This window comes from Rousettus aegyptiacus, unplaced genomic scaffold (genome assembly GCF_014176215.1).
Source record: "Rousettus aegyptiacus isolate mRouAeg1 unplaced genomic scaffold, mRouAeg1.p scaffold_m13_p_3, whole genome shotgun sequence".
Lineage (NCBI taxonomy): Eukaryota > Metazoa > Chordata > Mammalia > Chiroptera > Pteropodidae > Rousettus > Rousettus aegyptiacus.
Window position 1 is genome coordinate 172979371 of NW_023416306.1, and position 14622 is coordinate 172993992.

Here is a 14622-nt window from a genome sequence, read left to right on the forward strand (position 1 = left end):
CATGAGATATGAAGCAGCTTTGGAGTCTGAGCGGCTGTTCTGCGGCTTTGCTGATGATGACAGGGGTGGCCAGGCTCGCTCGGGACAGCCGGGGGTGGCCAGGGCTGGAGACAAGACGCCAGCGCGCCTTGGCCTGGGAGCGAAGAGCTTTTTATGTGAGTCTCTGCACTTCCTTGGCATTTTCCAGAATAAAAGTTGTTTTTTTTTTTTTTAAAGGAAAAACGCCTCAGGCTGCTTCAATCACTGACTCGTTCTAGGCTCCTGGCCCAGAAGAAGTCAGCCAGAAAGCCCTACCCTCGTGGGTGCTCCAGGGCGGGCCACTGGTCCCAGGCCCCCATCCCGCCCACTGCACTCCCTTGGGTCAGAGGCCTGGGCGTCTCTCTGGTCCTCTGGCACTGGGGGCAGCAGGGTCTAGGGGCGCCCAGGTGGCCAGCAGGCCTCGTACTGTGGGGCTGGTGGGGAGACCGCTGGCCAGGCCCGAGGCGGAGGCCAGCGAGCTGTCCAGTCCACTCTCGGCTCCTCCCAGGGTGGGTCCAGTGGCCACAGAGCCAGGAGCATGCTTGGGAGGGTCACCAGCCCCAGGGGACAGGGCGCTGGGGGGCTGTAGGGACCCTCACCTCCAGCCCAGAGGCGGCCGGTCCCACGGTTCGGGAGGCAGCCCCTCGTCTGGGGCTCCAGCTCCAGATGGCCACCTGACTTCTCCTTCCAGACCCTCCCCGCACCCAGACGCTGACCTCAACCAGTGCCCCCAGAAAACAGCTTACGAGTCCGACTTGCTGCAACATAATTTACATACGATGGACAGCACCCATTTGACTGCGTGGCGTCAGGCGTCATGGACCCACAGAGTGCCCCCCTCTACCCCTCCCAGTGCACCGCCCCCCCGCCCCGGCTCAGGCCCTGGGTGGTGGCTGCTCAGCTGCCTTCTGCCGCTGTCATCCCATTTCTCAAGAAAGTGGATCTAAACGGGTGTGAACCAGGCTCCAGCCAGGTCTGAAGGCAGACTGCGTGGTCACAGGGGGCGCCCAGCGGCTGGCAGCCTCAGTGGCCCAGGCTGGGGCCACCGGGCATGCCTGGCGAAGGGGGCTGGCCCGCGGGGGCAGCCCTGCTCAGGAATGCCTGTGGCCAGGGTGGGCCTGTGGGTGCTAGAGGCTTGTTGCTAAGCTACAGGCACAATGGACATTCCAGGCACCAGGCAACGGGAAGGAGTCCTTTCTCAGTGGGGGGATGTGGGAGGATGGGGCCCTGGCGACCCCATCCCCCATCCCTGCTGCCCTCCACCCCCAGGATGCAAAGACGCACTGGTGGCCCCGCCCGTCAGGACACGGCGCTGCCTCCTCCTCACGCCCGCCCCACCCCCACGCCCGCTGCGGTGCCCTCCGAGACCCAGACCCTCACCGGAGCACCCCGCCAGAGGGCGGCCCCAGAGGGCTCCTGCAGCTCTGGCCACCCTGCCCTCCCTGTCGGCTACTTCCTCCTGCCTTGGCCTCCTTCGAGCCAGCTTCCTGGCTGGTCCCCCAAGTCCAAGAGCATGGCTCTCAATGGGCCTGGGCAGGAGGGGAGACTGGGCAGAACCCCGGTCCTCTGGTGCCTGTCCTTGGGCCCCAGCCCTCGGGCTCAGCCTCCCACCTGGAGCCCAGCTGGGCCGGCTGGCTCTGCCTGGAGCCCCGCACCCCACTGGCCCTGTGCAGCCTGGCCTGTTTTTCTGGGGCAAGATGAGGGGCTTTGCTCTGTGCACCCCCAGGCCCCAGTTCCCTCCTCCGTCGAGGGGCTGCTAAGGAGCTCTGGGCCCAGCGCCACCAGCTGGCAACCGGGTAGAGGCTCAGCTGTGGCCCTCCCACCCCACAGACAGTGGGTCACCAAGCTTCTAGTTCAGGTCACAAGGCCTTTGCCTTCCTAGTGCCCCATCCAGCGCCTTCAGCCCCAGCCAGCCTCCTGCACTGGGGAGTCCAAAGCCCCCAGCAGGACACAGCCTTGAGATGCCCGCCCCTCACCCCGCCAGGCCTGACTCCGGTCTCACTGTGCAGCTCGGGGGGCCCAGCCACACTGCAGGGTCCTTGTGGGCCAGGAACCCACCCGGGGCTGCAGAGGGCCACCCTGCCACGCGGCACCCCCTGCTGTGTCCACAGCTTGGGGGCTCTGACCCCCGCTGGGCCGGCTCCCAGGACCTGCTCTGCTGTCCGAACTGGGTGCCCGCCTTCGCCCTGCAGTGCAGAGCAGACAGGCCTTGGGCAAAGGACCTGCCCTCTCTGAGCCGCAGCCCCTCACCCCACCACACCCACGCCCCCCCCACACGTATGTGCACACATGTACACAGGCGAATGCACAGACACTCTTCCCAGGCGCCATGCCATCCAGGGAGACCCTGGCTCTAGAGCCTCTCCCCTCGATCAAGCCCACGCCAGGCTAGGGCATGAGCTGCTCCCTCCCCGGCTCCCCCTCTCCTCCCTAGAGCCCCCCCACCCCTGCCGCTTGCCTGCCTGTCCTGGCAGACAGCAGGACACAGACCCCGCTGGGCTGAGACTCCCACAGAGGCCCCAGCCCAGCATGGCCTCTGGGGAGGGGGCTGCCCCTCAACAGGGGCTGTCACTCATCTGGAGCTAAGGCAGTGGAGGGGGCTGCTCCTGCTCCCTCCCGCAGCCCCCCAGGCCTCCTCTAAGGCTGAGCTGGGGCCCCTGGGGTCTCTCCTCGGCTGAGAGCTGAGGACAAAGAGGCAGCTGCCAGCAGGGCCTGGGGGGCCTGGGGGGCCTGGGGGGGCCTGTGGGGGGAGGGCCTTTGTGTGCGCCCAGCAGGGAAGGGTGACCTCACCACCGGTCAGAGAAGGGCCCTTTCTTCCCAAGGCGGCAGTTGGAAATCCGCCTGGGGACAAAGCCGCTGCCAGGCGGGGGACCAGCAAGTGCCCCCCCCATGGCATACATTAGGGGGACCTGAGGTGGGGGAGGGGCGGGCAGCTGCAGCTGGTGCCTGGGGAGCCCATACCTTCTGGTGAGCACACGCACCACCGTCACCCCAGCCCCTCACGCCCGGCGCGGGGGGCTGCTCCCCTCCAAGCCCGTCAGTCACTCGTCCCTGCTCCTTCGTTCTTTCCACAGATGGCTCTAGGGACGCAGAAGAGCATCTGGCGGATGAAGGAGGGGATGGACAGACGGGCGATGGACGGGGCCCCCAGTCTGGAGGGGCGTGGGGACAGAGGGGCCACAGCCACCCACAGGCCCCAGGGCTGGGGCGCGGAGAGAGGTATTTGGCCAGACGCCCACAGTCTGTCCCTGCGGGGAAACCAAGGCCCAGCAGGAGCACAGGCCTGAGGTCACAGCAGCCTGGCTGCTCCCCAAGCGAGGTCAGGAAAACATTTGTTTTCCAAAGCATGGTGTCAGGTGACGTCCACCCCCTTGGTGGGGCCAAGGGCTTCCTGTCCCCAGGGCCCAGGTGCTCGACAAAGGACCTCACAGCCTTGCTGGCCCTTGGCCCTCTTTCCTTAGGCGGCTACCCCCAAACTGGAGATGACCCTGCGTGAGACCTTGCTGGGGTGGCACAGGTGGCCAATGGTGGCAGGGCCTCGCGGACGTCACAGTGTTCCCTGGGCCGCCCCACAAATGCCCCGGATCTCCTCGGGCGGCGTGCTCAGCCTCCCTGGGCACTGAGGCCACCTGTCCCCGCCCCACAGCTCTGAGCACACCACGGCTCCAGCCCAGGCAGGCTTCCTGCAGGAGGAGGCCGCGGGCGGGAGCTGGCTGTGAAGGGCTGGCAGGGCCCAAGCTGTCAGCAGAGCTTAGCGCCAGGCCCAGGGTGTCTCCTTCAAAGAATGAGGCCCTCCCCACCTGTGCCCCCACCTGAGCGTCCTGGCCACGCTGGTGACAGGCCGAGAGGATGTCAGCGTGTGAAGGGCATGGCCCTGCTCAGGGCGCTTTTCCTTGGTGGGCCCATCCACCCCTTCCCACCACCCTGTCCTGACTTGGGGCCTTGGCCTGAGGCCTGTGTTGGGGTCACAGGGACTCACAGGGCCTGTAGTCACCCCAGCAGCATGGAGAGCCCCAAGATTTGCAGGCTGGACACAGACCCTCCAGGACACAAGGAGGAAACTTACTTTGCTGAGCACCCACCTGCTGGGTGCTGGACACACTGCATACCCCCCTCCATTTACGGGTGAGGAACCCGCGCCTCCACAAGCTGCGCCCCCATCCATGGTTAAGGGGGAGACCAAGAGGAGGCCGAGGCCAGGATGCATAGCCCCTGGAGGCCTGAAGGCCCTGCGCCCCCAGCGGCGAGCACGCGGGTGGGGGCGGGGCGGCCGGCGTAAGTAGGCCAGTACGCGGTGCCGCGTTGCTATGGCGCCACCGGGCCGCTGCCCAGGCTTTCTTCTGGGCCCGTTCCCAGGACGCCCGGAGCCAGAGGCCAGGCATCCCTCCCCAGACTGCCCAGCCCCCAGCCCCCGTCAGGGGCCGCTCCCCGCCCCTGGCCCCTTGCCCGCCCGCAGGCCGGTGGGGGGGCCAGGGCAGGGTATGTGTGCTCCACACTGTCACACGCTCGGCACGCACACGCCGGCACACGGCACACATGCGAGGCCACACGAGGTTCTCAGTGGGGCTGCAGGAGCCGCCGCGTTGCCAGCTCCCGAGGGCCCACGTCACCCAGGGCAGGGCGGAGGCGAGGCGAGGCAGACCTTCAGTTCCAAGACCCGCCTAGGCTCTCGCAGGCCGCGAAGCCCAGAGCCAGGACTCAGGGGCCCGGGTGAAGGACCCACCCTTCCCGTCTGCTTGCTTGCTGGCGGCAGGGAGGAGGGGCAGGGCTCTGTTGGCCTCGGATTTAGGGGACATGCTGGCCTAAGGGGACGCCCTGAGCAGCTGTGAATTCGGTGGGGACTCTCCTCTGGGAGGCGGTGGGAACTGCTGGTTTCCCTCCTACATGGTGGCTGCCGCCCCCCAGGGCCCTGTGTGCGCCTCATCGGACCCAACCCCACGACAAAGTGGTGTCACGGCCCACTTCACAGACGGTGACCCAGGGATGCTCAGGTGGACAGCTGCCTTGGCCAAGGCCTCGGCGGGCTCCTGGGCCTGGCAGAGCACAGAGGGGCCCTGGGGCCCCTAGGTCCCCTGCCCCAGCCTCTGTCTGACAACACAGGGCCACCCAGGGGTCCCCAGGCCCACCCGAGTCTGCGCAGGTGCTGGCTCCCGAGGGGCAGGAGGTGCGCGGCAGGCAGGCGGGCCCCACGCGGCTCGACCGCAGCTGTGACCGCCCCCCGCCGCGGTGGCTGTGCCTGTGAGCGCATCCACCACCAGGGGAAGTGGGGGCTGCGGAATCCCAAGGCCCCTGGGGAAGGCCTGGGCTCCTAGCAACGCCGCCTTTCAGCATAAAGGCCTGGGGGAGGGCCCAGGAGCAACCGCCCGCCCAGGTCGGTGGGCGGGCCTGCGGGCAGCTTGCCGGTGAGCCCGCGCAGCCCCCGCAGCGTGCGCCGCGCGGCGCGCAGCCTCTCTGTGGGTGAAGCTGTGTGGGGCACGCCCTCGGAAGGCAGGGCTGGGCTCCGGGCAGGGCCGCAAGGCCCTGAAAAGCTGCCTTGGGCGCAGTGGAGGGGAGGCCGAGGAACAGGGAGTTTTCTGGAGGGGGGCAGGTGGGTGGGCGGGGGCCAGGGCGCGCTTGGGGCCATGAGGGAGAGAGACAGCAAGGCAAGGCGGCTGCAGGGCGGAGGCAGGGGAGAGGGCCTTGCTCCTGGGGCCGAAGTCAGGTGGCACGGAGGCTTGCCTTGGGCAGAGGCTGTTGCCAGGAGATAAGTACGCCCACCCCCCCTGCTGCGCCCTCCGCCACCCCACCAGGCCAGCGAGGCAACGGCGGCTGCCATTGCCCCCGCGCCCTGTGCCCCCTTGCTGCTGCGGGCCGCCCGAAGCCAGCCTCCGGAGGCCCGCCTTGCCTGGTATCAGGTGCCCTGTCACCTGAGCTGTCCTTGTTGCTGCTGACCCCACAGCGCAGGGTGGGGACTCTGCTGGCCTGAGATGGGCCGCGGGTGGCCTGCTGGAGGGAAACCGAGGCCCAGAGAAGGACGGGGCCTGACGGCGTCCTGGACGCCTGCTGAGGCCCTGCCCTCCCCCCAGCTGGCCCAGGCTCGGCACCCATGGCGCGGTGCGGGGTGTCTTCCCGTGCCTGCCCTCTCTCCAGCTTCCAGCAACTTTGTCAGCCTCCTGGCCTAGACCCCAAAACTCCAGCACCCCAGTGAAGCCTGCGGGCATCACGCAGCCTCTGGGGGCCTGTCCAAGGCCAGAGCATCACACAGCACATGGGGCTGCGGTCGGGGAGGCGGCATTTGTAGTAACTGGCGTTTGCCTTGGGCATGAGGTCGCATGCCCAGGAGGGAGGGACCAGCCTGCGTGGAGATGCCGTGCCAGCCGGCGGCACAGAGCACCCCCCCCCTTGCCCGCGGGGCCGCCCAGGCTCCACCCGATGGCCTGGGCCACGTGCGGTGTTCGTGCGTGAGTGGACCAGGGCCTGAGAAGGTCCCCCTCTTAGACCTCCCAGTCCTGAGGAGCAAATCAGAAGCTGCAAGATCCACGGGGGTCGGTGAGGACCCTAGATCGTGGCGCGTGGTCACGGTGTGACGGGTCATGGAGCCCAGCACAAGCTCTATATACCGCTTTGGGTCAGAGGCCGCAGCCGGGCGGCGCCGCGACCACCTGTCCGCTGGCGCGAGGGCAGGTGCGCCCGGCAGCGGCCCAAGTGCGACAGCTGTGCGGCAGGCCGCCCCTGTCCGCCTCCGGCCGCTCCCTCCACCCGGGAGGTCCTGGGCTCAGAGGCCGGGCCGCGGGCGCCCCCTGGCGGCCGCACGGAAGCACAAACCAAGCGGGCGGGGCTCAGAGGGGAAGTGCGCGGCGGCTCTGGAAGCTCAAGGTCAGGAAGGAGCCTCGGTGCAGGCGGGGCTGTGCGGAGAGCCGGATGGTGGGGCGCGCCGTCTGGGGTTCCCCCCACCCCCCGAACGCAGTGAGGCCCCCATGGGGCATCTTCCCCAGCCTGCCAGGCAGGGCACAGGGCCTGCATGTGGGTGGTCATCCATGGCAAGTCATCAGGCCAGGTGGAGCAGCTATGGGGGCTGGGAGGGGTCCCCCAGAAGTGCCCAGTCCCAGAGGGCTGGCTCTGTCTGGGCACCTCCGGTCCAGCTGTCTCCGCAGGTGCTCATGGCTTCCCCACGACCAGCAAGGCCCACGGGCCCAGCCCCACAGACTTGCCTGGCCTCCTACCTGGCTCCTGGACCTCACGGTCTTTGCAGTGGTCTTTGCAGTGGCTGTTGGGCTGCCGGCACTTTCCCCCAGACCACGTGGCCCTTCACCACAGGGCCCCTCACCACAGGGCCACAGAGCCATGTTGGTCCCGGGACACCTGCCATTTCTTTGAGCATCCGGGCCAGGTGAAGGCAGCAAGATGAAACCTGGGCCTCCCAGAGGAAACGAGGCACGTGGACCCGGGAGACCCGGGCTGGGCGCTAGGGGCCTGCTTAAGCTGGCCTTCGGGGGCGGGGGAGGACGAGCTCGGCAGCTGGCGCCGGCAGACAGTGCTGAGACAAGACCCCAGGCCCAGGAACCAGCAGCCGGGCGCCTTGCTGCCCCAGGCGCACGGACGGGGTGGCGGCCTCCATGTCCCTCTAGTGGCCAGCTGGTTTTGTTAGCCGGCCGCACTCACTCGCACTGCCGCGGGCCCTGACCCCATGCCGAGCCCCTCCTGTTGTCACAGCTCAGGACCTCGCGAGACCCTGTGCCCTAGTGCCACCCTCAGTGCCCCCAGACCCTCTCCCCAGGGTCCCTCACTCTGCCCGCTTCCCTCGTCCCACCCTGCCTCCTGGCCTCCCTGCTCTGGCCCCCTCACTCCCAGTTCAGCCCCCATCGCTGCCACCAGGGTGAACGTCCAACAAAGCACCTAAAAGACTCGGATTCTCCCGCGGCCTCACCATCCAGCCCCTGGCACCCCTGTTCTGCCCCCTGCTCCCTGCCCAGATTCCCCCAGGCCTGGAAGCATGGCAGAGGGGACCTCAGCCCACACCCGGGGCCCCAAGCCGGGCCGAGCCTGCACCCCAGCTAGAGCCCTCGCACCCCGGCTTAGCTTGTCAGCGCACGGTCCCATGGCCCCCATGTCACCGCTGCCCAGCCCCCGGGGCTTCTCCTGTGCCACCCCTAAGCAGCCTTGGGGCCCGAGCCCTCTCCTGCCGGCCAGGCACTTATACCCACGACCCATCCAGAGCGGACGCTGCATCCTGTCCCTTACGACCTCCACTAGACTGAGGTTTCCTGCCGGGGCTTGGTGTGATGGTCAGCAGGAGGCGGGACCACAGACCAGCACAGGCAGGAAGGGCCTGGGGACAGGAAGCCACAGCTGCCAGGTGATGGGTCGGCCAGCCAGCGAGCTGCCCACAGTGAACATGGCCGGTCCCCACCACGGGACTCAGGGAGGGCGTGGGGGGCCTGTGGCGTGTTTCAGGAACCCTGGATGGCCGGGAGTGTCAGACACGTGCCCTCACGTGGGCACAGCCCTGGAGCGTGAGGCCACCCGCCCCTGGGGGTGGTGGCCCTCGCTCTCTTCGGGCCCCAAGGCTCCTGGCAGAACCCTGGTGTGCGCGTGCTGCTGACAGCTGCCACCAGCTGGCGCTACGCAGCCCGCCCTCCCTGGGGCAGGCCCGCTGGGCACCGCGTCACGCCTCCCGGCCACACCAAATGAAGGCGAAGCCGTGACAACAGTACTCACACCTCAGACTCACGCCCTCGCTCCACGGCGAAGATGAGCTACGACCATTTTATTTCACTCATAATTAAGCGTATACTAATATGCATCTCAAATAATACTGAATATTTAAAACATACTGTTACGATAGTCAAACAGCTTATAAGGAGGGGACAGGAACCACACACCTGTGTTACACCTGTTATACATCAAAATCAATGGCAAATATTTCCCCAATTATACTTACAAGTACCGGATGCATGAAAAGCTAAAAAACTTGCTTAACAAAACTGTATGTACAGGATAAGCTTAGACCCTCGAAAACCAGATAAAAACCGCAAAATGAAACAAGGAAAACGGGTTAAACTTTTTTTTTCCTTTTTTTTATGGGTTAAACTTCTCAAACATACTAAGTTATATCAACTACTCAAGCCACTTTAGGAAAATAAAGCATTGAACTGTACGCGGTCGACATTCTGGTTCCGTTTATTTCCGTGACTGCTGCGTTACGGGCCGACCGGCTCTGTCTGGGTGCGGCGTGTCTGAAGACGGCGAACGTCCCCAGGGGTTTTGCGTGAACGTGGATTCTGCCATTCGATGCAGAACCCAGGCAGACTTCTTCAGGGGAGGTTTCACTTCTATTACAGATTCTCTTCGGGTCAGATCATGAACACAGTACAATGCGGTGAGCCCAATTACAAGATTGCATGCAGCAGCCCACAGTAAAAGAGCCTGCTCCCGACGAGGGACAGGCAAGCTAGACCCAGGTCACTCGGGCCCACTTGGGGAGGACAGCAGGTACAGGGGACCAGGCAGATTGAACACAAGCAATGTCGGGCCTTAACCACCAGTCAAGGCTGCTTTGATGGTTTCTCGACCAGAACTCACATGAGCAATCCCAAAGGGCCTGGCAGAGGTCAGCGCCCGACATGCACACTCGCCAAGCTGGGCGGCGAGCCGGCGCTGCAGAACCCGGACAGACACGTGAGATGCAGCACACGGCAGAGTCGTTTTCACGGAACAGGCACCTTAAAGGAAACGCTGCCCCTTTAACTTTCAGGCCCAGAGTTTACAATGGAGCTGGCCGGGCCGCCGCAGGTGTCTGGGGAGAGTCAGCAAGCCTTGACCTCCTGAGCTGGGACCGACAGTCAGCATTTAAAAACCCTTTAAGACTTTAAAAGGCCCCTAAAACTAAGATACAGGATAGCAATCCTAAAATAAGTTTGGCTCAAACAGTTGCCAGTAACTCGCGCTGAGAGCCCTCGGCCGCCAGGAGCTGGATGTGGATGTGCACCAGGAGGGGCTCACTGCCCTGCGCCCGCTGTCCAGCGCATCGACGCTCTAGAGGAAAGACAGGTCAAGGGCTTTTAGTTACGGGGCAATACTGGGACGAAGGGAAAATCTGTCTAGGGTACACTCTGATCACCTCTGATATTTAGGACTGTTCCTTTATCTACCTTATTTGTAGCTGTTTACATAAAGTTACCAAATTAATCTCTCAAAGATAACAGTCACTACAGAGTTCAAAAGAAGTACTCTAACATGATTATTCTGTGCAAGGTGACTTCAGAAAGAGCAGTCTCTTGTGGTAATACTGGGACCTACATGTCATCAAGGCACTTCAGAACTTCGAGAATGTTTTTCTGTTCACATTAACAGGCAACCGTAAAACTGGGTCCTCAGGAAGTAGTTACAGAAACATGCACTTCCTTTAGCGGAAGAGAAAAATCTTACAGACCGACAGACTTTACTGGCTCTGCGAGGCGCTCGAAAAACACCCACGAGCCAGTGGCGGCAGGTGAGGGGCACAGCAGGTGCTCCGAGCAGCTCGCCCCACCTGGTCCCAGAGTGCGACGTTTAGGATGCTTGGAGCTGATGGCTGCCTTCTTCGGACAAGCTGTGGAGACCTGGTTCTGCAGGGCTGGGGACAGTTTCTGGTCCTGTCGTTGTAGACAGCACCATCCACTGTGCAGCCTCAAGCGACAGATCAGCCCATCACGTGCTAGGTCCACACGCATTTGCCGGTTAGTTTGAGCACCACCTGACATTGGTAACCCATCTCCACCTCCAGATCTTATTACCCGTTACAGGCGTGGGTGCCCCTTTTTTTTTTTTTTAAAGGTCCATTAACTTCATTTCAATGTTCTCACCCTTACTAAGGAAAACTCTTTCAGATTTTACAAACGAAAACAACTTGAAGGTACTGGCTGGTGTTTTACCCTTTTTAAATGTGGTCTCAAAGGTTTCTTTGCTATTAATTTTCATAATTTTCTTTTGTCACACACAAAAAACGTCTCCCTAAATGCAGTGTAAAGGGGCGGGGAAATAGTTTATCAAACAAAAGGTTTATGAAAGAACAGACCATCCAAAAAAAGAAAAAAGCCCGCCCTATTAAATGGAGTGAGACCAATCAGGCCTTGTAAATGGAAAAAATCCTGCTTCGGCATAATGAAACACACTGTCCTGCTCTCGAGCCTGGGCCTTACTTCTCTTTAACAGATATTCCCCTTTCCCATAATTGTTCTAGTTTTATGCAAAGCTACGTCTACCTCCAGATTTGAAACATCTGCAATTTAACGCTTGCACAACCCGCTTAAAAATTACAAAAGCTGACCCTATTCCATTTTGATTTAAAAAAAAAACCACACCACAACATACGGATACTCATCCAATGGAAAAGTTAATGTGCTGTAATGATATTTGTTTTGCGACATCAAAAGCAGCAGAGAAACTGAATATAATTTGCTTCAATCATAAATACTGAGATTGAAATATGCACGCATAAATCACAGTTGGGCCCACGGACCCGGAAGCTCGCTGTGAACATGGCCGGCCACGCGGGCGCTCCCGCTCAGTACTCCCACTCGTCGGACTTCAGGTCCAGGTAGCTGAGGATGTTCTGGGCCAGCCTCACCGCCTGCTTCCGGGCAGCCTTGCACTTCTCCTCCCCCTGCGGGTCGACAGCATCCAGGGCCAGCAGCTGCTTGGTGAGCAGCTCTTCCAGCCGGATGTAGTTCTTATCAGTTCGATTTCCATCGAAGGAGAGAACCTCGCCCTGGATGTCGGACAGGTGTCCCAGGATGGTCCAGACGGCTTTGTGCGATGGATGCTCCTCACACGGGAACGCCTGCCTTTTCTCAAGCGCTTCCTTCAAGTCGATGTAAGTGATGAGGGTCTGCACTTCGATCACGGCTCTTCTCCGAGCTTCGCGGATGCACGGGTTCTTTTCAAGACTTACCTCGTCTAACTGTCCAATCAGACCCTGCAACTCTGTTTTGGCGCTTGCGTACAACTCAAGAGGGTTTTGTGCCTGAAGGAGTTCGTTTTTTATTTCTCTCATTCTTGTGAGGACCTTTTCTATTTTTAAAATGGAATGATTCTGCCCCAGGTCAAATGCGTGGGTACTGTCTGCTTCCTCTTCTAAATCCAAGTACTTCAACAACTTGTTGATGTCCTCCACGACCTCCCTGCGGTAGTTTCGGATCTCGGTGTGCCCGCAAACATCTAAAGCATCCAGGTCGGCCATCAGTCCCGAGAGCACACACGACAAGTGCCTGAACGTCTCGTTACTGGCCACCCCCATCAGGAGCGCAATCAGGGTGCCCCTGGCCTTGTTCACCTCGCACAGCACAGAGTTAATCTTGGCGACGGAAGGGTGTGCGTCCTCGGAGAGCGGCAGGGACGGCTGCTTCTTCACGCAGTCTTCGATGATCTCCTGCACCGCACAGACCCTGGTTAAAGTGTGATACCTCGCTTTCCGCAAAGAGACCTTTCCCCCGGTTTTAACGTGCGTCAGCCTCAGGATGATGTCCTGGATGCCTTCTTCGAACTCCTCGGTCACGCAGTTGCCTCCGGCGTAGAACGGCACGATCTCCTCTTTCACCAGTGCCTGGGCTTCTTTGAAGATGCTGTGGATTTCGATCCGGTGTGGGTGGCTCGCATTCTGCTCCAGCTCCTTGAGCAGACGCTCCGTCTCCCGCGCCGCCCGCTTCCTGGCTTGCTGAATGTCCCCCTTCCCTTCGGTTTCCACAGAGTCTATTTCGAAAAGTTGTTTTGTTAGGATCCTCTCCAGTCTCTTGTAATTCTTATCATCCGACAGACCACTGAAGCCAATGACTTGCTGTTCTATGCTTTTCACTTCCTTTTGGATTTCCTGAAGCCGAGTAATAGAAGGGTGTTGGTTTCCCATATCCATGCTTTGGGTGTGTTCAGTTTCACAAGCACTAGAGGAGGAGAATGACAACCGATTACACCACACGGTCTCTGCACAACGGTAACCGTACGTTGCCTTATTCTCGAATTCTCATTTCGAGAAAAAGGGCTGTCGTTACTGCAGTCCACAGAAGAGTCACACACAAGTACAGGGAGAGATGACCAATCAACTCCCGCTCTTGAAAATAACCTAAACACCATAGCGCCTAAGAACAGACAGGGGTAAGTGCAGTGCTGGATGGCCTGGAGCTCTGCGCCTGGGAATGTCAAGCGTTCTCAACTGTAAAAGGGAGCAGATACATCTTCACACCTTCAGCATGAAGTTCTCTGACCCTCGGAGTGGGAAGAGCACAAGTATCTCAACTCTTAACACTGGAAGCTGTTCTCTGGCACCAGCCCGCCACCCCACGTCCCCTGGCAGCTCTCGGGCCTCCCAAGAGTCAGCAGTACCACCTGAGCACCCTACCTGGCCAGGGACTATCTACCTCGTTTCTGGAAAAAGTAACCCGAAGCGAAACAAATACCGCCAGTGGTTCTCAGACGCCCCAGAAGGCCCCACTCCTACACTCCTCCCCATCCTCTGTGCATGTACAGAACCGCCCTGTTTCTCCCTGCTGCCTTTAGCACCTCACGAATCTTTCCCGCAGAGTGCAAAATTCCACAGGGGAAGGGACTGAGGTCATCAAAGCACCAGCTTGGGCTTGGGAGGCCCAAGCACCTCCCCAGGCTCAATAGTGCTCCCCGCCCCCCAAATACATCCAAAATGTAAAGACTATGATTAAGCCGTTCTCTGGCCTCCCATTGGGAGCTCAGAAGGGAAGAAAGCAGGTTGTTTTTTTCTTTTTTTAAACGCTGATGAGTTTCTATGAAACGGCTTACTGTAAGAAAACAGACAAACGATGGAAACCCATCTCTCGTGGGTGTCCGAGCCAGGAACGCGGCTCTGGAGGCCCCAGCCGGCAGGCCGCCTCGCCTCTGTCTGTCCCTGCTCGCCTGTCCCTCCCAGCACTTTACCAAGAGGCGGTTTGAGCTGGTCTGGTCTTGGCTTGCCGTGGGTGAGGTGGCGAGGTGGAAGGTCAGCCCTTTACGGGGTGCGGTGCCGGAGCTGGGCCCCAAGCTGCATCTCTCTCACCCCTCCCGGCTAGGTCTGAGCGGGGCGGCCGGTGAAGGGGCCGGCGGTGGCGGCGGCAGCTACTGGCCGCAGCGGCCGCTCCCGGCGTCTCGCCCGGGTCCCCGACGCTCCCGCAGGCCCTGACCTCACAATGGCCCGCGGGGGGAGGGGGCGGCCGCGCTCGGCCGGATGGGGGAGCCGGCGGGAGGAGCGGGCCCAGGACGGAGAAGGGAAGGCTGGCTCGGAAGCGCGGTCCCGCCTGGCCCGCGTCGGATCCGGGGCCCGGGGCGGCGCCGATCCCCGCGCGGCCAGAGCCGGACGGAGCAGGGGCGGGGGATGGGGGCGCGGGGTCGGCGCCGGGGAGGGACCGGTCGGCCCCGCGGACGGGGGAGGCCGCGTCGCCGCCGCCGCGCTCACCTGTGCCACGCGCGCCATCGCGCGCCCCGCCGCCTACGCCCCGCGGCTCCGCCGTCGCCCGGCCCGGCAGTTCCGCCCCGGGCCGAGCGGCCCGCACCCTGGGAAAGCGTCCTCCAGCGTCCGCGCCGCGCCGCGCCCCGCGCCCAGCCCGCCGCTAGACGCCGCGCGCAGCAGCCCGCAAAGGCCGCGGC

The 14622-nt window shown here is 62.2% G+C and overlaps 1 protein-coding gene across 3 annotated transcripts; it reads right to left on the minus strand.

Annotated features, from left to right (window-relative positions):
* Positions 1 to 8729: 8729 nt before the first annotated feature.
* BAG5 (BAG cochaperone 5) lies at positions 8730 to 14584 on the minus strand. 3 transcript variants are annotated; one of them, XM_016121488.2, is made up of 2 exons: positions 14432 to 14584; positions 8730 to 12914 (listed from the first exon to the last, which is right to left on the minus strand). In XM_016121488.2, exon 2 carries the CDS (start codon positions 12884 to 12886, stop codon positions 11543 to 11545), a length of 1344 nt encoding a protein of 447 aa, XP_015976974.1. In that variant the 5' UTR covers positions 12887 to 12914; positions 14432 to 14584; the 3' UTR covers positions 8730 to 11542. The 3 variants fall into 3 exon arrangements, with proteins under 3 accessions (XP_015976974.1, XP_015976973.1, XP_015976972.1); XM_016121487.2 differs by lacking the exon at positions 14432 to 14584 and adding an exon at positions 13918 to 14352; XM_016121486.2 differs by lacking the exon at positions 14432 to 14584 and adding an exon at positions 13783 to 13895.
* Positions 14585 to 14622: the final 38 nt, after the last annotated feature.